Genomic DNA, 23232 nt, shown 5'->3' with positions numbered 1-23232 from the left:
TACTGAATGTACATTTATTTAAATAAACGCATTAATAAATAAAAAACAAATACCAAGATGCTCCTGCAGCAGGGTGGAGAGAGGGAGCAGTACAAAAGGGCCCGCAGACACAGCCCTGGTCAGCACAGGCCGCCAATCAAGCGATCAACCTGGGGCTCAACAGGAAACACCAAAATAAAACAGGATGTAACACCATCAGTACAGTAACACCGAAAAACTGCATTGATCTGTTCTCGGCCATAATGGCCACTAAACTGTTAAATGCGATTATATGCCATTACATAGAGCCAACAGTAAGTGCAGTTAACATGATTACGTCCCCATCTACATCAAGATCTTCCTGAACTTTGAAAAAACCCAGCACAGCCTGCGCAATCCTCGTTTGATGAATTCTCCCACAATGCAATGCGTATCTGTCATGGCTGCTCACTGATGCCACTTGCGCCACATGGGTGGAAATAAACATTGTATCTCTGACTGAGAAACACCTACTTGGCTCATTAGCAAAACGATTAATCGCCGGCTTTGATCTAGGACCGTCCAGACCGAAGGTAGCCGCTTTCACTTCACTTTAGCGGGAAGCAGAGGCGCTAGCAATGCAGCTGGACGTAGAGATCCCCGTCCTCCGAGGCTTTTTAACACCCAGCGAGGCAACGGAATGGAAGCAGAATGTTTTCAATACTGCAGGTGAGACACGAGGCTGCCTTTTATTATTTGACCACACCATCAAGAGCATATCCTATTATCTGATGGGTGCTTTAAAATGGCTATACTGGCAAGTTGCAGTCACTTAAGCAAAGTGACATTTAACGTTAATCGCAGCGGTAAAGAGGTGATACGTGTACACGACACTGGTTTAGCTGTTTCTGGTAATCTAAGTGTTTTAATGTCATGGAACCGAAAGCTGTGGCCGCAGCTACAGTTGGAATAAATTCATGTGAATTTCATAACTGCTATCAGCAACGATACGCGCCGATATCTCGTGTGTGCCAGACCCCATTCATTTTTGTGTTAATATCAATGTGCCTTACTCGTTGGCAACGGTGGATATGTCATGACTCATGAAGTAAGTTAATACTTGATAGCGATTTTAAATGTGATTGTCGTTTCCATTCGTCATACACACCCTTCGTGGGTTTATGGTAATTTAAATAAAATGTCAACTTGTTTAATTCACATTAGCTAACCTTAACTTTAGTTCGCCCCATTTTCTCAATCTTCTCAACACCGAGGTGGAGTTTAGAGGGAAATTCAGATTGCGCTTTTGCTAACAGATGTTTAGCCTGTGAGCTAGCTAGCTGCATGGACAATCCTGTTACGGCGTTTTGCATGACTGAGCCGACAAACGAGGCACGAGGCCGGAGTCTGGCGTGACGTCTTCTTTCCCTCCACCTGCTGCCAGGCCGCGTCGCGCTCACCTCAGTCAACATTATCTAGCGGAGCTGGAGCCGGGGTAGTGAGCCGGAGCTTCGGCGTGGCTGGCAGAAACATGACTACAGCGGTAGTCCTCACTATATTCTACAATGCGCCGTCAAACTAGTGCCCTCTCTGTCTCAAGTGTGACATGTTTTCACAGCCAGTTTGTCTTTTGGGTCACTTGAGTTAAAAGGGTGCGCTGTCAGACCGTCTCTTCTCAAGCAGGACCCAGTGGCTGTAACGGGACCACGTGTTTCTATTGTCTAACCGGGCAGTAAATGTGCATTTAGTTGAACTGGAGCAATCAGTCAGTGGTCAGATGGAGTTAAAGGTTATGGCCGAACTGTCCAGTTTGACAGCAAAACCATTGAACAACAGCACCTCTTTGAATTGGAGAAGGGCCAATCAGTTTCTAACTATAACTAGATGAGTTCTGTCAGGTGTCATTCTGTAAAACCTCCAATTAAATACAAATTAAATGGTATTTTGTGTGCTGAAATGGCCAGATGGAAAGATAATAAATATGAGAAAAATGGAATTTAGTTTGAACAACACATTGATGACTAAAGTAGGCTCATTAAACATGACACAGAGTTTTCAAACACCATTTTGCTCTGCGGGTCTAACACAGTTTTCTCACTGGAGAAGGCGCCCATGTAAACCGATTGGGCTGTTCACACAGGACCGTTGGCATTCTTCAGCAATAGTTTTGACATTTGGTGTATTTTCTGTGTGCCGCGTGCAAATCTGGCAAGAAAACACACTGATAATCTAGTATTAACAATAAAATGATATATATCATATAATGATAAAATAAGCATCTTATGTGTTTGACTTAACTCGCGTCTCTCCCTGATGTTTCAATCCTTCCTCACACAAGAACCAATTTCTAAATCCATCCACTATATTAGAAATGTCTTTGTCACTGCGGTTTGTAATTGAGGTTTTTCAATTACAAACCTATTTGTCAGTACAGACACTTCAGCTGTATAGTAAAGAGCAGAGGGTCAGAATCGCTTGTTGGTCGGCGTGGAGAAATTTGCAGCCGATGTGAACAGCAAGGCTACTGCTTGTACAACAATTTACATGTGCTTGCACATCGAAAGCGCAACTTCACTTGTGTTAAATTTGGTACCAATGTGTCCCTGACCACCTTCAGAGGTGGTTTGGCTGATCTGTTCACAAACGCAGTTTAATGAGAGGTCAAATTCTTCGGCTCTACATGGAGGTAGGTGAGAGGGGTAGCTCGTTATTGTGGCTGTCCAGTTGGAGTGAGCTAACTACTCTGTGCAACTGATTTTAGTGCGGTACGTCAGCTGCATGTTTGAAGTTAGGCTGTTGGCAAGAATCTGCCGATACGATGCGTATCTTTATACAGGGATTGCGATTAAATATATTAAGATACTGTAAGCAAGGGAATATATTGCCATTGTTTTCATTCTAAGTTCAGGGAAACTGTCACAGTATAAAGAACACGCCACAGAAAATCTGAGTAAAAATACAAACCTTTTTATGCAATCACAAGTGGGATCTGCATTTGCATTTATTACAGTATTGTACCGTTTGTGCAGTCTGAGCAAAATGAACATGAAATGGTTCTATGGGTAAACAAATTCAGGAAATAAAAAATGTACCGTAAACATAGTGAAACACGCATACTAAAAATAAGACATAAGACAAGGATGCTGTGTCTACGCTGTTCCATCACTGTTGGTTATGTAAATGGAACACATCCAACATGCGTAAAGCACGATCAACGGCATCACGCAGATGTGCCCATCAACGGTACAAGGAAAAAACAAACCGGAGCCAACCTCCTTATGCTTTTTAGACGCAAAAGCAGAATGTGATAAAACTATTGCATACGTTATTGACCCTTTCATTGCTCTGACGGAAACTCAAAGTGACACTTGTGCTACTTTCAGATGGCTCTAGTTTCTTAAAAATGTGCGCTAAAGGCAGTGGTAGGGAGACGAAGGGTGAAGTCTGCACTAACCCTGAACTCTCCAAGACCACTGCAACAAACTGGAGCACATGGCTAATTGTTATGCAGAAGGCATGACCCGCCCTTCTCCGGATCTGACTGGCTGGTACATGTTGCCGGGTTTAGAGACATGCACATTTCACTCCCCATCTACCAATCCCTGTTGGCTATATTGCCCTTTGATGTAAGTATTGTAGGGATGGATGAGCATTATGTTTAACAATTTACTTCAATGATTAAAGAGGCTGGTTTCAGAATTGTGAACATTTCCAAACATGCAGCAAATATTGTGAGTCTTTTAAGCAGCAAAACTGACTGTAGTTATGAACTTGACAGAGGAGAGAGAACTTATGTTGTCAAAAACAGTCTCTTTAACCTCCCTGTGAGAAATAACCGAGATGAGAAAACTCTTAAATATAAAAACATATTTATTGGCCAGTTCCCAGCCTTGGTGTTTTCCTGTGCAGAGGATTAAGTGGTGAAATCAGGATGACGTCATAGCAAGCCATACATGATATGCCTTAGATATGATAATATTTATGATTTGGGTTTAAATGAGTCTAATTGACGTTGTCTGTATATATGCAGGTTTAAGCGATACTCATTATATCTAATAGAATATGATAACACTTAACTTTTAGCTTTTGGTGTGATCAGTGACGTTACGCTGCTGTCCCTCATGTGTAAATATGCAGAGCATATTAGATCATGTAATTTATTGTTTCCTCTTTAATGATGTATTATTTTATCCCCCCCATCCGCTATTAATCAGACTGTTAACATTTACGATCCGAACTGCAGATTATCCGCGATGCCTGCAGATATAACGGCCACCCCCACGTCTCTAGTATGAAGCCAATCGGCGGCAGAGAAGGGTCATGGCGTCTGCATGGTAATTAACCACGTGCTTCTGTTTGTTGCAGAGAGAATGTGTATTTTTGGAACAATGGGTGTTTGTCTTTAGGATTTCCGGCCATTGGACAAATGCACTTTCAGTCCAGTGGGACAGTTTTCAGACTATTAGGGTTTCGTTATAATGGGTTATAAAGTCTACTCCATTGTGTTTAGGATACTGTTTGTGTACTACTGTTGGGGATGAAACTCACCCCAACGTGGAGGAGGCCAGACCACACGTATTATTGTTGGAATGCTGTTAAGCATTCCAACTATTGTTATCCTGTTTCTTTATTCCACTATTTCTTCCGTCCCCCGTTTCGTCGCAACGCTTCTTCTTCTTCATTTTTTGAGCTACAGAAACCGTTCAACTATCAAAATGTTCAGCACCTTCAGCTCATGTCTGCTATGACTTTTTCTATTTCTAACCTTTAAACTTTTTGAATTATTAAGCTTTTAGCAACTTTTTTTTGAATGGGATCTCTATGGAGAATATTTACAAATCCTCTTAAACTTCTTCAACTTTCAAATCCTTCAACCTCCTCATACTTTCAGCTACAGACACCATTTAAACTTTCAAATGTTGAGAAAACCCTCAACTATTGCCAACATGATTCAGCTTTTTGATATCTTTTACACTTTTTGAACTGCAGCAATTTAACTTTTATGATTTTTATGATTTTTATGACTTTATAATGGGTGTGTATTGCGCAGCTTAGAGTGCGTGATGTCACCGCTAGAGTGAAGAGCAGCTTGAGATTCTTGTGAAAAAAACATTTGTATTTTGCCACTGTATCCACAATCTTCACTCTTCATGCATAATTTCTGGATGTAGAAGTAGCTAATATTGTCCTTGTCGTAGAAAAATTACTGTGGAATCCCACAGATTTCCACATTTGACACGGAAGCCGTTAATTGAGAGGAAAACCAACTTTCTGCTCCATAGAGACCAATGTTAAATTTTGCTTCAAAAACATCTTCCACAGAACACGGTACCCCATTTCTAGATCGCCAGTTAAGCCACATTTTTTACACTACAGACACAATTTTTACAGAATCTGTTCTTCAACTCATTCTTCCCCTCAATTATTAATATCGGAGCAATAGGAGCTACGGTTATGGGAGTTTTGATGATTTGTTTGAGAGGTGTTTCCTGTTTTATCTCCATGAAATGGCTTCAGGCACACAGGTGTTTGCGATTGAGCCAATTAGTGATGTTGATAAACACACAGACTCACAGACACACGCGCACATACACTCCTCTCTCTCTCTCTCTCGGCATCTCTCATACAGTTATGCTGCGTTCACACCGGTCGCGTTGATTTTTTGACGCGCGTCGAGATTACATACAAAGTCTATGCACAGACGCGATGAGACTGGCGCGCCGCGATTTTGCGATGGCGCGTTGGACGCGTTATTGCAGTGCGGTGGACGCGTTGGACGGCGCAAAATCGCCAACCCGCGAGTTGAAATTTTTCAACTTCAGCGACATAATAGCGTGACGCTGTGGCGCGATAGCCTATCAGCGTTGAGTTGCTCCCCCTGTCATCACTGGCTTCCTGCCGTTGTTGAATCAGGAAATAAATCCTGTAGCCGTCTGTGTTCACCCAGAGCTCTATGATACCTCATATCAACAGAGACCGGACCAAACTATGTGTATACATGTGTGTGTGTAAACCATACGGTACAAACAATGAATAGACGCTGCCGTATTTACGTATACGTGACGTTATTGAGTGCTGGTGGAGCTGCTACGATGTTAGCATAGCACCGATCCATCAGAGCTCCATTGAGAAGACCAGTAACCTACAAATCGGCGGCATCATTACGTAGTTATTTCGGAGTCCCTTTTTGTCGGTTTATTGCCGTTGAATCACAGCCAAATCAGTTTATTTTGTGTTCCTACAGCTGTCGTAAACAGCGACCGGTGGCTTGCTAGACACAGTGAATACAGCTCGATACAATCCACGGAGCTCCTCTGAACAATATTATGAACCAGACATGACGGCGTTTGGCATTCCGATGTTTGAGGGACTTCCACAACACGTACAAAGCAGAAATTGTCCTTATTCCTTTCACGGTTGACAGCGGAAAGAAATGGCTGCCAGGTGAACGGCTTCCAGGACGATAAACCACGCCCCCTCTCCGGCGCTACAAGATTTTGCGGCGTTTGGTGTGAACACGACCGGCGGCGCGTTGGACGCAATTGTGCAGTGCGTTGGACGCTTTTTTGCAGTGCGTCAAAAAATCAACGCGACCGGTGTGAACGCAGCATTATTCAGGTCTTAGGGATCTTTAGAGGTCTTTCCCCCCTCCTCCACCCCCCCCCCTCCCACACACACACATGCCATTTTAAAATAAAAGCCCCACAGAATGAATCCTAACTGAAATGCTTGTGATGAGCCTGTCATTTAATAACCGGTTTTTGTTTATCGGTTTTTGATTCTGTCTCCTCTCCCCTTCTCCCCCACACCCCATTTCAAAATAAAAGCCCCAGAGAGTGAATTCTAACTGAACTGCTTGTGATGAAGCCTGTCATTTAATAACCTCTGTTTATGTGTCAAACATGATGATTATGTCGCCTCTCCCCCTCCCTCCCCCACCCAGTCCCACCCTTTCAAAATAAAAGCCTCATGGATGAACTGTATTTAAACATTTTGCTCAAAATTAGGCTTTTTTGTTGAAATAATGAATGCTCTTACTAATACTGCGACAACTACTACTACTGCTAATATTTCTAGTATTACCACTACTACTACAACTTTTGCTGTTGCTACTATTACTACTACTGCTACTGCTATTACTGCTACCATAAATATTATTACTACCACTACTGCTATTACTACCACTACTATTATTACTTATACCACAACTGCTAATACTGCTATTCCTGCTACTACCAGTACTAATAATCAGTACTAATACTACTACAGCTATTAGCTCCTCTTGAGAGCCATCACGCGAGAGAGAGAAAAAGACTTTAAATTAAACCACCCACATCCGTTCGAAACACCTCCTCTTTCGTTTATCCCGATTCCTATTGGCTTACTTTCAGGAGTGTATTCTGTCTGTCTGGCTTTCTGTCCCTGAGCTTTCTAACACATTCAAATGACTGTCAGTCATTGTTTAATCCCTCTATGATAATCCTTCAGTATAAAAGTTAAACTTCTGCAACTTTGGCAAAAGCTTCATGTCTTATTAGCTACTAATCCTACAACACTTTATGTTTATCTTAATTATGCATTCCCAAAACCCTTATATTTAAGAATTCATAATTCTACTTACCCACAGGCAGTGGACCCTCCGGATTCTACCAAATTGCTCAGTAGTAGATTGACTACTGTAGTTGCCATGGCAATGCACATCCATGAATTTGGGAGCTGAGGGGGCTTCTGAAAGAGCACTGAGGATTGGGTGTTTTTTGGGCTTTTGAGTTAATTTAAGTATTTTTCCAGAATCAGACTCGACCTTTAACTGTATTCTTTGCTTTAATATGCAACAGCAGTGTGCCTGGTGTTGTAATGGAGGTGTGGAGACTTTCATCTAATAAAGTGAGGGGCTGCCATAACAGCACGGTCAGAAGGGAGGGCTCTGGCTTCATGAGGGGGAAATGAAAGCCTGAGGTATGGCCACATGCTTAATGACATTTCAGCTTCTCTTCAGGTCTGCCAATGCAGCAATTACATAAAACAAGAGGCCCTCAAATTAGTACATAATTCATAAACATTCCAGCAATGAGCTGCAGTTCATAAGGCAACGGTAAATAGAATCTGCAAAAGTGTACAGTGCTGAGCGGCAATACAGATCCAAGACCAACGATGAGGAATATCTCAGACAGGCAATTTCTATAATGAGCACAAGGAAGTTTTCAACTGAACACTGCATATGGTCACCGTTGTGGCGCCCTCTGAATAGGTGGGGTGGTACACACAGCCTTGATGACTTGAATGCATTTCATTAGTGTGGGTTTAATCAAGAGTTTAGTGGTCCTGTGATCATCTGCAAGCTGTTTTAGAGGCTTTTCCTCTCTGACAAGAAAACTATTCTCGTGGAAAAAAAACCAACCAGAAAGCAAATCTCCATTTTGCTTCTAAGAAGAACATATCACAATAGTAAGCTATATCAATAGTTTTTGCACAGCCCTACGTTTATCAGAGTAACTGGTTCATTAACAAAGTATTAAAATAATCCAATAGTGGGTCAAGGTCTTAATTTCACCGTCCCATTAATCCAATGTGTAGGAATGGATCCATGTTAAAGTTGATTTTACTCTTTACTGAGTAGCTTAAATATACACAATTTCTCCTTTTTCAGTTTTTCCAGCATCTCTTTCACTGAAGTGTAACCCGTTTGTCTTGGAGCCATGTTTCCTCTTCTGGCAAATTATTCACTTTAGGATCTCCTTTTGGTGTGTCTGTGCTCAACCAAAGAAATTCTTTGACTGATAGATTAGTGAAGTTAATTGACAGATTTGTAGAGGTTTCTTCACAAAGAATCATGCAAAGTGTCACTTTAAATCTCATTTACCAGAAATGGGCTCATTTTCTTGGAAAAAAGACATTCAGCATGAAAAAACATAAACTAACTAATAAATTAAAAACATCTTAAACGGCTATGACCGAAACAACAGAATTATCAACTCAAAGGCGCGCTTAACTTTTCCGTCCATTGTGTCCTACCTCGTTTTGGATCCCTGAAAATTGTATAGTTTCTCTGTGACCTGGCTTAAAGTTCAGTTATTTAATTTAGCGTCTGGCTCATTATCTTCACTTGCAAGTCGTTTGCCAACCTAAGCTTCAGTTCTGCTTGACTTTTGCTCCTGTAACTCTTTTACTCTGCAGGAGTTTGTGGTCAATGTTTTGTCTTGAGAGTAGCGATTTCTTGTTTTATTGAAGTCACAAATTCATCTTTGATTATTGTTAACTTGTGTCGGAGCTCTTGAGATGGCTTATGTCTCTGCTATTGTTAGCTGGTCCAGCTAGCACTGCCCCTGTGTGGTCAAGAGTTTTCCATGCTGCGTCGTCCTCTGAGATTTCTTCTATTGCATTTAACTTTGGTATTGTTTTTCCTGCGTCTGCATGTTTTACCCCACTTGGCTCTAAATTTAAGTTTCACCGATTGGGTGGGTTTATTTCAATCAACTTGACCAAGCACGCAATTAAGCAACATTTTGGTCCACCATCTTAGCGTCACTGTTTTGGTTGTTTATTTAAAGTAACTGCACACTTAAATGTATTTTTTTTAAAAAGCAGGAATAAAGGAGATAACTGTACTTTGATGAAACGCATCATTGCTGGTGTTATTGTTGACATTTTTATCAAATGTATAGTAATCTGTATTTTATGGTTGAAAATGGCTCAAAACACCATCTACTGTTTTAATTCAGGCCTAATCTTGCAAGGTCAATTCCTCACCTCTCTCCAGAGTCCACTGTTTTTATTTTTTCAGTTTGCAAAGTATTCTCACAAGTTGTAATTTGTGGCCCGATAAACAGTAAATTCATCAAATTCAGTGCCCCTTGCCATTCCAAGCCACTGTAGCTGTCACGTTTGTTGACTCTGTGTCCAGACCGTCGTCATATGTCATACTAGAAATTATTACAGCTTTAATAATATCAAACTATTATATAGTATATATTATTTCATGATAACCAAGGCATTCAAACTAAAAAGTGTCATTTAGCTTTTGCCTGTTTAATTTCAACAAAACAGCAGCTGATGTAATCTGTTACCTGTAATTCAACACCACCTCTGTTCTCTATGGCACAGGAGCCTCCAACTAATTTGATGTATTGAAAGTCAACAAGAGGGAAGTTGTAGAGAAGTGTTTCCTTGATTTAACAAAACAACCAATGGCCACTGCATAGAAAGCTAGCACAGTAGATTTTGGGGTCAGAGATGGTGTTTGTAAAAAGTGTAAATGCTGTTCACGAAGCTGCGCCAGTCAGCCGGAAACTGTTTGAATTCCCTCAGCAGCAAACGAGATTGCATATTAGATTTAGCATTCGAGGCATGCCGAGTTGTCTGGAGATTGGCTGAACGTTCTCTTGGATTTAAAGACTTGTTCTTTTGCAGAGACAATCATGGAGGATGGTTGAAGCTGACAGTGTTTGTTTTGTCAGTACTCGTCTTATTTTGTGTGCATGTGTAAGGTCTGTCATGGAGGCATTTGGACTGTTAAGTTAGCCGGGCCTCATCATGCAGCTCAGAACACCAGCTACTTACCTCTTCTCGCTCTCTGTTCTCTCCACTGGGGGAAAACAAAGCAATCAATGCTAATGGGCCAAGCCCATCTCCCTCCCCAAATAAAAAGCGAATGAAAGGCTGGGAGATGTTGAACCGAGCACATCACAATTATTTCTCGTCGAGAAGCAGCGGCCCAGCAGCCGCACTCTGTCCTTTTGATAAATCAATATCTTTCACCATCAGCCTCTTCGGCTGGCCCTCCTCAACACACAACGTAGTGTGTGGTGGTGTGGGAGAGTTAACTAGCCTCACGCTCTTCTCTTTGGGGAACTGTTCAGTATGCTCACTGAATTAATGAGAATATGGCGTTGGATTAAAAATCACTGCAAAACAATATTGGACAAATGTGGGGAGATGAATTGTGAAGTTTGCTGAGGCGGAGCGCGACGCTTTCTTTCCTCACCATTGCAGTCGCTTTCTGTTGAGAAGCTGCAAAGGAAATTACACAGAATGTATTGACGCAGCAGTTTTCTAAATGCTCTTGATTAAACGCAATCTGTATCGTCAATGTCTCTCTTCTCAGTAGACATGTTGAAATACGAGCAATGCAGACAGGTTGGTGAGCTAAATTGACCTGGTGGAAAAGTGCAGCTAAACAATGAGTCTTGAAATTAACCCATTGTATGTCTTGCTCTAGATCAGCGGTTCCCAAACTTTTTAGGCCACGCACCCCTTCTACATCCCGACCGGGTTCACGCGATCTTCACGCGACCGACTAATGTAGCCAGGATGTCTTCGGACAAAGCATCGATGCGGCGCGACACTGTTGTTGGACGCGGGATCACATCCAACTTGTTTGCGTCTCTCTCTCCAATCATACATTCCACCATCTCTTTAACATTTTTTCCCCTCTCCACCACCACCTCTCCTCCCTGTTACGCGGTCAGAATACTACCACAACACGCCGCCTGTCTCCGGCAGAAATGCGCTCATCCACGCACGGGAACAACACCGAGTTGTAATATATACCTCCATAACACCCCGCCACTCTCGGCTCATACCTCCCCAGCAACGAGGCACATCACCCGGCCACAATACCTCCAGAATGTCCCCCGGGTGAAATCCGGGACTTGGTTTTATGGTTCCGAGTGGCGGGCGCTCACCCGTTGGCGCCGGGACGCGAGGTCTCCAGCCGCCCCCGCCGTGAGGCACCCGATCGTCAGGTCTGTCAGCCCTCGGAACAAGCCACGGGGCAACAACTGGTGGGTGGCGGGGTAGAGGCGAGGCAGATCACAGAAAAATAATAAAGACTAGAGTATGGCAAAGATATGTTGATGAGAAACGTATTAGTAATACGTCAAATACTAACGTAATCGGGGAGTAAATACGTTTGTGGTCAAACATAATTGAGAATGCATTTTAGTTTTGGGGGAACGTAATTTTTAGGAGACAGGACTGCACCATGAGACCACCATTACATTTTTCCTCTCGCGCACCCCCTAGAGGCAGCTCGCGCACCCCCTAGAGGCAGCTTGTGCACCCCCAGGGGTGCGCATACCACACTTTGGGAATCCCTGCTCTAGATACACTTGTTCCATTCGGAGCATTTAGTATTAAAACATAATACCAAGAGTTAGGGCTGGGCGGTATACCGGTATACTGGTTTTAATTTCCCGTACGATATGAATTTTTTATATACAGTCATACAGCTGAGACATGCGTGTATGCAGTCAGTCAGTATGTATGCAGTCAGTATGTATGTATGCAGTCAGTATGCATGCATGCATGTATGCAGTCAGTATGCATGTATGCAGTCAGTATGCATGTATGCAGTCAGTATGCATGTATGCAGTCAGTATGCATGTATGCAGTCAGTATGCATGTATGCAGTCAGTATGCATGTATGCAGTCAGTATGCATGTATGCAGTCAGTATGCATGCATGCATGCAGTCAGTATGCATGCATGCAGTCAGTATGCATGCATGCAGTCAGCATGCATGCAGTCAGTCTGCATGCATGCAGTCAGTCTGCATGCATGCAGTCAGTCTGCATGCATGCAGTCAGTCTGCATGCATGCAGTCAGTCTGCATGCATGCAGTCAGTCTGCATGCATGCAGTCAGTCTGCATGCAATTATGCATGCAGTCAGTCAGTCTGCATGCAATTATGCATGCAGTCAGTCAGTCTGCATGCAATTATGCATGCAGTCAGTCAGTCTGCATGCAATTATGCATGCAGTCAGTCAGTCTGCATGCAATTATGCATGCAGTCAGTCAGTCTGCATGCAATTATGCATGCAGTCAGTCTGCATGTATGCAGTCAGTCAGTCAGTCTGCATGTATGCAGTCAGTCAGTCTGCATGTATGCATGCAGTCAGTCTGCATGTATGCATGCAGTCAGTCTGCATGTATGCAGGCAGTCAGTCTGCCTGTATGCAGGCAGTCAGTCTGCCTGTATGCAGGCAGTCAGTCTGCCTGTATGCAGGCAGTCAGTCTGCCTGTATGCAGGCAGTCAGTCTGCCTGTATGCAGGCAGTCAGTCTGCCTGTATGCAGGCAGTCAGTCTGCCTGTATGCAGGCAGTCAGTCTGCCTGTATGCAGGCAGTCAGTCTGCCTGTATGCAGGCAGTCAGTCAGCCTGTATGCAGGCAGTCAGTCAGTCTGTATGCTGTTACGTGAATTTGGGGGGTGACCCCTCACGATTTTTAATTCGATAATAAAAAAAATTGAAAAACTAATTAATTTATTTTTTCTATTTTTTTTATTATTTCTATTTGGGTTATTAAAACTAGATTCCTTATGTAAATGTTTTCAATTCATCTGGAAATAATTAGTAATAAGCAAATAGGAGGCCTTTCATGTGAAACACACAAAAGATTGAGCAGAGTTATCTTCGTACCAACATTGATGCCCAGAAGGCAGAAGTTTCTGCCGGCGGTGTATCATCCCTTGCGATACACCAGAGGGACCCAGACTCCACGTGACTCTTGCCCGGCGGAGCTGGCCTCTCTCTGTATGAACCCCTGGTGCCGTAAGAGGTGGCAAGAAGGAGGGGATACGTTTTAATCCGTTCCCTATATGATTTTCACACCTGACCGTGCGGGAGATATTGGGGAAAAAGGGTTCCAGAATTCTTCTCCCTGTTTTGCCTCGCACACTGCTTTACTCTAAGATTGATCTTTACCGGGTTCTAATATTGTACCCAATATTCCTTTAATTGCTGACCACCAGCCAGTCGAAGGCTGGCTTACTGTCTTATCTGACTCGATCCGCAGTAACTCATATGGACAGTGTAGTCGGTCGCTCTGACTATCATTTGGTTTTATAAGAGTCCAGTATGTACTCGTCTCTTCTATTTAATTTTTGTTTAGATTTTTCTTAATCCTTTCGTAATTGATAAGATCCTGCTTGAGGGCCCAAACGGATATAAAGCTCTTTCAAACGCAAGCCGGTCTCTCCCGGGTGACTTCTCTTAAACTAGAGCGAAACTAATTTGAATAAGTATCAGTGTGGTTTGTGCAGGTAAAGAATGCAATCAGTAATGTTCCGAGCTGGATCAAACACAACTTACCTCAGGGGCTGACGGGGATCTGCTGAGGCGTAACCCCTCTCTGGGCTGGCTTCTCAAGAAAATATGAAGAAAAGGATTTGGTCGAAGAAACTAATTCGTTATTTATTTATTTGCATTTAAATCAAAGTATAGTCTCTTGGTCCAAAATACAGAGAAAAAATCGTTAATCAAAATGTAAGAAAAATCACTTAAGTATTCAAAAACCCCTTCAGAGTAGTTTACAGACAAATGATCTTTAAAAGCACTGACTCAGCCAGCAGACGGGCTGGCTGTGTAGCCTACGGAGGAAAAAGTTAATGATTCACCCAGCGCAGGAATAGACTGAGTGAGCTTTCTCTCCTGACTCAACTTCAAAAAATCTTCTAAGTATTCTTAAAAACTCTGACTCTCAATGTCCGGAGATCTGCAAAAAGTTAAAGTTTTTTACCTCCGTGCAGGCAGAAGCCCGCATGGGGTTCGAGACTCCTCACACGACCCCGCACCACTCCGCACAGCTCCTCCCAACTCCGAACTCCTCTGCTGTTTCAAAACTGCCCCTATTTATACTCGTCCGGGGCTCCGATCTCTGACTTCAAACGGATTCTTACACATCACATCAAACATATCTTCAAACAGAATTTCAAACATCACTTGATTGATTACACAAAAAAACCCTTACTCCAGCGTAATCTCAGAAAGCCGGGTCTGCTTTTGTTTTTATATGAACCCGTCAGCATTTTCAGCGACTTCACTGTCAAGGGTAAGTTTATTTATATGTACCCCGAGGCCTAACTAATGACCTTAACGCCCTCCTGTCCGGCACCTGTTCAAGGGCCTCTTTCTTTCCGGCCGACATGGTGGCGCCTCAGTCTTCGTTCTTTGTGTGAACTTGCTGGCTCAGCTTTTGCACTTCTCATGAACCGAGAAGCACGCCTGGGGGTGTGTGTGTGTGTGTGTGCGTGTGCCCAACCGTACACGTCAGTGCAACAGGGGGTTTTGGACAACAGAAGCCTGTCTGTCTAACAGATGCAATCTTATAAGAGCCTCAGAGTCATATGCCTGATCTAACCACGGCTTTGCCGGTAGAGACATCACGATTTCGCAAAACCTCCACCGTGTTCAACAATGCAGTCAGTCAGTCTGTCTGTATGCAGTCAGTCAGTCTGTCTGTATGCAGTCAGTCAGTCTGTCTGTATGCAGTCAGTCAGTCTGTCTGTATGCAGTCAGTCAGTCTGCCTGTATGCAGTCTGTCAGTCTGCCTGTATGCAGTCTGTCAGTGCCTGTATGCAGTCTGTCAGTCTGCATGTATGCAGTCTGTCAGTGTCTGTATGCAGTCTGTCAGTCTGCCTGTATGCAGTCTGTCAGTCTGCATGTATGCAGTCTGTCAGTGTCTGTATGCAGTCTGTCAGTCTGCCTGTATGCAGTCTGTCAGTCTGCATGTATGCAGTCTGCATGTATGCAGTCTGTCAGTCTGCATGTATGCAGTCTGCATGTATGCAGTCTGTCTGTATGCAGTCTGTCTGTATGCAGTCTGTCTGTATGCAGTCTGTCTGTATGCAGTCTGTCTGTATGCAGTCTGTCTGTATGCAGTCTGTCTGTATGCAGTCTGTCTGTATGCAGTCTGTCTGTATGCAGTCTGTCTGTATGCAGTCTGTCTGTATGCAGTCTGTCTGTATGCAGTCTGTCTGTATGCAGTCTGTCTGTCTGTATGCAGTCTGTCTGTCTGTATGCAGTCTGTCTGTCTGTATGCATGCAGTCTGTCTGTCTGTCTGTATGCATGCAGTCTGTCTGTCTGTCTGTATGCATGCAGTCTGTCTGTCTGTCTGTCTGTATGCATGCAGTCTGTCTGTCTGTCTGTATGCATGCAGTCTGTCTGTCTGTCTGTATGCAGTCAGTCTGTCTGTCTGTCTGTATGCAGTCAGTCAGTCAGTCAGTATGTATGCAGTCAGTCAGTCAGTCTAATTGAACTTGACGAGTAAGCACATGCTCAATGTGAACTCTAAGCTGTGTTCTTCTAGAGTCGGGCCCCCTGCTGGAGTCCTTGATGGAGGGGGACTTTGAGGCTGTTCTGCTGAGCCCCCAGGTGTTGGATCTGCTTACTGGAGATGGCAGCTGCAGCGAGGGGGAGGACATCGAGGCCTACCTGGAGAAAAGGGTCTTGCAGTACCTTGATGATGACCACACCAAAAGGTAATACAGCAGGGAGGAACACCAGCCATCAAATCAACTAGATAATTAAGCCATTTCATACTGGGGGTACATCCCAAGTCTCTTATTTGTCATTTCCTCGCTTGAACCGGAAGTTGTTCTGCGCTGCCATATTGACGGCCGTCCCAAAGCTCTTATTGCTGCTCTGAGGAGCGAGGAGGGATCTCTGAGGAGCCCTGAGCGAGGACTCGCGAGATCAGCCTTCCAGGAAGTGTTTTAAGTTAAGACACGCCCCCTCATCAGTTATGTGATTGGACGCTGCAGCTGATCAGACTGATCTGATTGTTCTCTACATCACTTTCATACCAGACGGAAGACAGATCAAAGATTAAACTCTAGTTTTATATTTGATTAGTTTTCTGATTCACCATCTGGTTTAAATATGTTTATTGTAGACTGAACAACAAAAGGACCACAAACAACTTTCTTCATTTATTAGAACGATTTGTCTTTTCTTGATCTGATATTTCCCTCAATAACTTGTATTATTGATACAATTAAAGTCAGAGCGCGAGCTCAGATATGAAATACATTTTTACATCATTCATCATTTCATTCAGTCACGTGAGGCTGATCGTTCCTGAGTCGGGTTTGATAAGTTGTATCATTTTAATTTCCCCAAAACGTTGAGCCTAATAAATTAATTCCAGTGTTCAAGAGAAACCATAATCACATTCTGGGTTAACTAATAATGATGTGATAATCAGAATTTCAAAGCAATTAATAAATAAATATGACAAACCCATTCTGCTGTAGAAACGGTCCTGCGCTTATAAACAGAACACAGTTTAAATACTCAATGCAGTTTGTTAAACAGGTAACAGGCTACAGAAAGAACACACCTACTCTGCAGTGATGATTACTGTCTTTATTAGTATAAGTACAGTGATCATGTGAGCAGACACAAACTATCAAAAGTCTCTCCAGCTGTTGAAGCCGACTGACGGCTGATCCAGCTGTGATCAGCTGACCCGCCGTCATCAGAAACAGACGTCGCTTCACGTGACGGTACTGAGGAAAGGATAGCTCATGTCTCTTCAAACATATTTCCTCGGTTCCGCTCTCCTCGCATGGTTGCGTCTCTCCATGCATCCCTCGTGGGATGCGTGGAGAGACGCGAGTGAGGGGAAACGGGGATGTAATTAAGAGACTTAGGATATACCCTGAGAATCAGGTGCTGTGGATCCAATCCTTTAGAGGGGGAAGAGCAAAAGTGGTGAAAGTCTGGTCATCTAGATTCTAGATGACCTGTGTGAAATTAAGATGAAGCATAATGTTATCTCTTGGGTTCTGTTTGCGATATCCTTTCAAATCTATCAGACTTTAAATTTAACTAAAACTTACATTGTTTTGCTCACATCTGCATATGTCGCATTACAAGCTTTTTCCAGTGGCATTTCACATCTGTATCAGGTAGTCAGTCACCTCTGCACTCCCTAGTTGGGATTGTGTAGAAACATGGCACGTAACACAGCAATTCCCTCAGTGTAACGGACTCAAGATGCCTTTATGTCACCGTTACTCAACCAAACACGTCAGGTCTTAGCTCTTATAGAGACTCACCTGAGCATTATATAATTGCGGGTGAGTCTTGCATCTGTTACAAATATCCTTGTGGTTTCAGAACTGTTTTTCTAATCATGCTGAAGTATAATGGACTAAATAGGATTTTGCGTTGCCCATGACGTGCACATGTAGAATGTGAGTATCAGGTCAAGCATACCTTCCCTTTTTATCATCCGCTTTCTTAAAAAGAAACCTTAAGGGAGGTGTGGGAGCGTGTGGCTTCAGGTACCAGTGAAACATTGGGATCGGATCCAGGAGGTTCACTTTGAGGCTTATCACACACCTTAAAGCACCAGGAAGGATTCTACAACTGGAAAGTTATCCCAGCAGCAGTTATTTATCTTTCATTGGGATGATACAAACATAAAGCAAACATAATACAAACATAAAACAAGAAATGCATAAAAATGCAATTACAAATGTTTATTTATTGTGCAGCTTCAACAATTACCGAATGTCATTCCTGTCAAATTAGCTGCTCAATGTTGCGGCGGTTATCTTTTCAATAACGTTGCCACAAAGTTATATCTTCCTTTTGCTTGTCGGCGAGTTACTTGGGCCAGCTGGTTTATGTTGTGGCCCTGTTGTATTAGCAGTCCCAGCACAGGCACGCCCACTCAGAGGCGTGGAGAGTAAAAGAGCACCTCTTTCTACGGCGAACATCAAAAAGATGTGAACTTTGACATGATTTTTGACTGCAAAAATGGACTGCTAATTGTGACTAGTAATATTCTGTTGATAACAATAAATATGTGAATAAGGGTGTCCATGTGGAACTGATGATGAGGGTTTGCCGGTGAAAGTAGTTGAGTGTAGCACAACGCTGTTCTCAAGAGTGCTTGTTTGTTCTCCTCTCACCGCCTCTATTCTTTTAGTTGTGAATTATTCGTTGTTAATAAGGACAGCTTAACATCTCCCTACCGGCTCTCAGGGGAAAACTGCCCGTGAGTAAATGTTGAATGCAGCACATATTGCTCCTCCTCCCTTTGGATCCGTTTCCTCTCTTCTATCACCTTCCATCACTTCCTCAGCCTAATAGAAAAGCAGCAGAGCATGTCGCTGGTAGTTGCCTGTTTTTAAATCCCTCTAATTGCCTGGAGAGTGAAAAGGACTGTTGTCCCTGTGCTTTTCTATACAAGTGTGTGAGCATCTATAAATCCCAGTGTTTTTCTGAATTCTGAAACCTTTAAGCATCTTTTAGATATCATTTCTTCTCTCATTGTTTCTGTCCACTAAGTCCAGTGTGCGTCCTGTCTCTCCTGCTGCAGGGAGCTGGCGGTGATGGCCCTGGCTGTCTCTTGCCTCCACATGTTTGCCCAGAGTAACTGGACTGGTCCTCCTCTCTCCATCCATATCTCTGACGTTCTGCCCCAGGCCCTGCTCTCCTCCCAGGTATCATTACTCTCCTGCTGTTGTGTCCTGCAGCACTGATTTTTATAATGGCCGGTTTACTGAAAAGTTAAACTCACTCTTGGGGGCGACTGTGGCTTAGTGGAGCGCAGGGTCATCCTTCAAGCAAAAGGATCGGGGGTTCAATCCCCGGCTCTGCTGGTCGCATGTCGATGCGTCTTTGGGCAAGACACTTAACCCCAAAATTGCTCCCGTAGTCCTGATGGTGGGCATGGTAGTCTGCCATCAGTGTATGAATGGGTGAATAATGACAAGTTGTGTGAAAGCGCTTCGAGTGGTCGGAAAGACTAGAAAAGCGCTGTACAAGTCTATTTTCCTCCGCTTATCCGGGGTCGGGTCGCGGTGGCAGCAGGCCAAGCAGACCTCCCTCTCACCGGCAACATGTTCCAGCTCATTCTGGGGGATCCCGAGGCCTTCCCAGGCCAGCTGGGAGATGTAATCTCTCCAGCGTGTTCTGGGTCTTCCCCGGGGTTTCTTCCCAGTTGGACGTGCCTGGAAAACCTCCAGTGGGAGGCGTCCAGGATGCATCCTAATTGGATGCCCGAAACCCCCTCAGCTGACTCCTTTCGACGCGAAGGAGTAGCGGCTAGACTCCAAGCTCCCTCTACCTGGAGGGAGCAATCCACCGGTTTCCGGCAGAGCACCATGGCCTTCACACTCAGCTGCATACCGCCCCAGTGAATGCTGGAGGTCACGATCCAAGGAGGCTAACAGGACCACATCATCTGCAAACAACAGAGGCGATCCCGAGACCCCCGAACCTGACGTTCTCCGCCGCCAGCCTAGATATCCTGTCCGTGAAAGTCACGAACAGGACCGGTGACAAAGGGCAGCCCTGACGGAGGCCAACACCCACCTGGAACGTGTCTTGACTTATTGCCGAGAATGCGGACAGCTCTTACTGCAGTCGTACAGAGACCGGATCGCCCGTTGTAATGGGTCCGGCACCCCATACTCCCGCAGCACCCCCCACAAGAACCCCTGAGGGACCCGGTCGAAAGCCTTCTCCAAGTCCACAAAGCACATGTAGATTGGTTGGGCAAACTCCCAGAACCCCTCCAGTAGTCTTGCGAGGGTAAAGAGCTGTTCCACGGCCGGGACGGAATCCGCACTGCTCCTCTTGAATCTGAGGTTCGACAAGCAGTCGGAACCTCCTTTCCAGCACCCTCTGGCATAAGCCTTCCCCGGGAGGCTGAGTAGTGTGATTCCCTGGTAGTTCGAGCACACTCGCCGGTCCCCCTTTTTGAAGATGGGAACCACCACCCCGGTCTGCCATTCCATGGGCACTGATCACGACCTCCATGCGACATTGAAGAGGCGTGTCAGCCAGGACAGCCCAACCATGTCCAGCGCCTTCAGCATCTCAGGGCGGCTCTCATCCACCCCCTGCGCCTTGCCACCAAGGAGCTTTTTAACTAAATCAGCGACCTCTGCCAGGGATATGGGTGAGCCTCCCCCTAGGTCCTCAGGCGCTGCCTCCTCTGCAGAGGACATGGTGGTCGGGTTTAGGAGTTCCTCAAAGTGGTCTTTCCACCGCCCGACGATGTCCTCTGTCCGGGTTAGCAGTTTCAACCTGTTTTGGTTGTCTGGCTCACAAACTCCTCATCACAGCTTGTGTTTTTAAAGCTGCACTCATCAGTATTTTTTGATTCACAATGAATCAAATTGTGAGACGCACTGCTCGTAGAGAAGAGCATACAAATGATTAACACCAACATTGTTTAGTCAGCTACAGGTTTTAATAGAGCCACTGTTGACATGAGTACTCTGACGAGTCTGAATCTGTGAAAGAAGAGCTATTGTGCTGGTTGTTGTGGTAAAGACAAAGCTAAGCCGAGAGACATAGTTTTTGATTTGCCGGTCGACCTGCCTTCCAACCCTCATCTATGAATGGTTGTATTTCGCTAGTGACAAAGGATAAAGTTATGAATAAGCAGCTGGAACTAGTTTTCCTCAGTATGTGTCTGGCATCACAGTAAGGGACACGCCACCGCCGTATGCAGATATACTTTGCTTGGTCATCTGAGTGGAGAACTTGGGTCAGACCTTGAACACGCTGGAGGGATCATATATCCCATCTTATCTCAGAACACCTTTGAATCCTCCAGTGGGAGCTGGAGGATGTGAATGGGGAACAGAGCCGCCTCTGGAAGTCAGGCTACTCTGCTTTATGACTCGGATCTGGATAAACTGCTGACACTACCGTATAGTGCACAAGTCATGTATTCAAAAAGAGAATGTTTAATTGCTTCTGGGTTTAACAGTGTGCAAAGGTGTGTATTAATAAGCAGCGCTTTCAATACATACTCTTCACTGAAGGGAACTTGAATGGCTTGTGTCTCTAGGCCACTGGAGTGATCCTTTCCTGGCAGAGGCTTCTGGTCTTCCTCCAAACTAACTTAAAGCTAGAAGTAGAGCAATACATTGGCAAGGCATAATCATTAGCTCATTGCAGCGATATCTGTGTGCAAGAAATTGCAGTACATAAATGCCAAACTAGGGCTGAGGTCATTCATAAACAGTGTCACCATTACAGAGAGCTGATTTTTCAACTTCAAAATATCCTTCGTAACTGTTAAAAGAAATCTATTGATCAATTTATTTTTACCGGAATTTCCATAACTCACTTTAACAGCTGTAGTAGCAGACCTTTCAATAGAGATGACTAAACTCATTTGCATATCTTTGACTGGCAGCCCCAGACCGTGGTTGAGGCCATTCACTCCAGCCTGCTCCTGGATGGCGAGTCTGTGTACAGCCTGGTGGCTAACCCCCTCCTCCTCCTGCTGGCCAGGGTTATTCTCACAAAGTGCTCCTCGAAGATGGACAGCCTCCAGGTAAGACTGTCCTTCTGTCACAACCAACCATTCCTGATGAATTGTTTTGTAGGAGAGTTTGCTGAATGATAAAATAACATTTGAGCTTTTTTATGTTCTGGTATCTATTCGTGCATGTGCTTCTAAATGGTGTTTCATCAGGCAAGCCCAGCCTGAGGACGATAGTGTTTTAATGGCCGTAAGCAAGGCTGAATATGGAATAGTTTATGGCCTCCTAGTTCCAACTTGGTAAACTCAAGACTCGGAACTCCACAGAATGGCAGCACCATAGAAATTAAAAATACGGTAATTTGCTGGTACTGGTTTAACACTGAAAATATAATCCCAACTCAAAGGTTTTTCTGAGCTTTCAACCCTATTGACTGCGAGATGCAGTCGCCTGTTATGTTAACTGGAACTGATCTTTAAAACACAACAGAGACATCGGTCAGTAAATGATCGTAGAGCTTCTTTCAGGATGATCGTGTATGTTGTCTTATGTGTAGTGATGGCGAGATGAAGCATTGAAGCTTTCCATCCAATTGTTTCACTCATGGGTCAAAGCTTCATGGTGCTTCATCTGCTCTACTGTGCCATCAAGTGGACAATACATGTAAAACAGGCAGAGTGATTATAATGACACCATGGCTTTGGGGTGTGAAGCTTTGAATTGAATAAATGAATGAATGTTTGTGCTGCTCGAATAGATTGCAAACAAATGCGCAATAAAGTCCCAAATGTGCAATAAAGTCCCAAGTCCATATATATAATATTTCGAATCGCACGCCAAACCCGCGACCCCTTCCCTGAATCAGTCGCTTCGTACGGCCGGCTCGCGAGGCTTCGAACGTCACCACATACGTCATCAACACAAGCCTCGATACGCGCTTCACAAAAATCTTCCTGATTGCGTGACACGCGCTTGGAAGCCTCGACACGGAAGGAACCATCACTACTTATGTGGCTGAGCTCCTCACATTTCCTGAAACGTTGCAGCTAATCTTCAAGAAGGCTGTATTTTTCATGAACTAACTGCAGATTTAAAATAAATTGTAGCAGTTTGAGTCTGACTGACTTTGGCTTTTCACCTTGTGACATCAGTTGTTGGTGGTTAAAGGTACAATACATCAGGGCTTCTCAATTTCTTGTAACTTAAGGCCCACTTTCTTGTTAAGTTTCTGAGGACCTTTAATGACCAAAATAAAT

General features: G+C 44.1%; 1 protein-coding gene across 3 annotated transcripts in view; it reads left to right on the top strand.

Annotated features, from left to right (window-relative positions):
- The first annotated feature begins 430 nt into the window (after positions 1 to 430).
- Positions 431 to 23232, top strand: part of ttc27 (tetratricopeptide repeat domain 27) — a 74419-nt gene continuing 51617 nt past the window's right edge. For 2 of the 3 annotated variants that reach the window (XR_013772462.1, XM_079280772.1), the window contains exons 1-4: positions 431 to 687; positions 16045 to 16216; positions 19069 to 19192; positions 21907 to 22047. Coding sequence is in view for 2 of the 3 variants with exons in the window: in XM_079280772.1 (XP_079136898.1) it covers positions 597 to 687; positions 16045 to 16216; positions 19069 to 19192; positions 21907 to 22047 (528 nt within the window). In the remaining variant the exon portion in view is untranslated. Of the gene's footprint in view, positions 688 to 16030; positions 16217 to 19068; positions 19193 to 21906; positions 22048 to 23232 lie in introns of all 3 variants that reach the window. The other variant, XM_079280773.1, reaches the window with a different exon arrangement.

Source organism: Melanostigma gelatinosum (genome assembly GCF_949748355.1).
Source record: "Melanostigma gelatinosum genome assembly, chromosome: 12".
In the NCBI taxonomy this organism is placed as follows: Eukaryota; Metazoa; Chordata; class Actinopteri; order Perciformes; family Zoarcidae; genus Melanostigma; species Melanostigma gelatinosum.
Note: the sequence above shows the minus strand (reverse complement) of the source record. Positions and strands in the feature narration are given on the sequence as shown.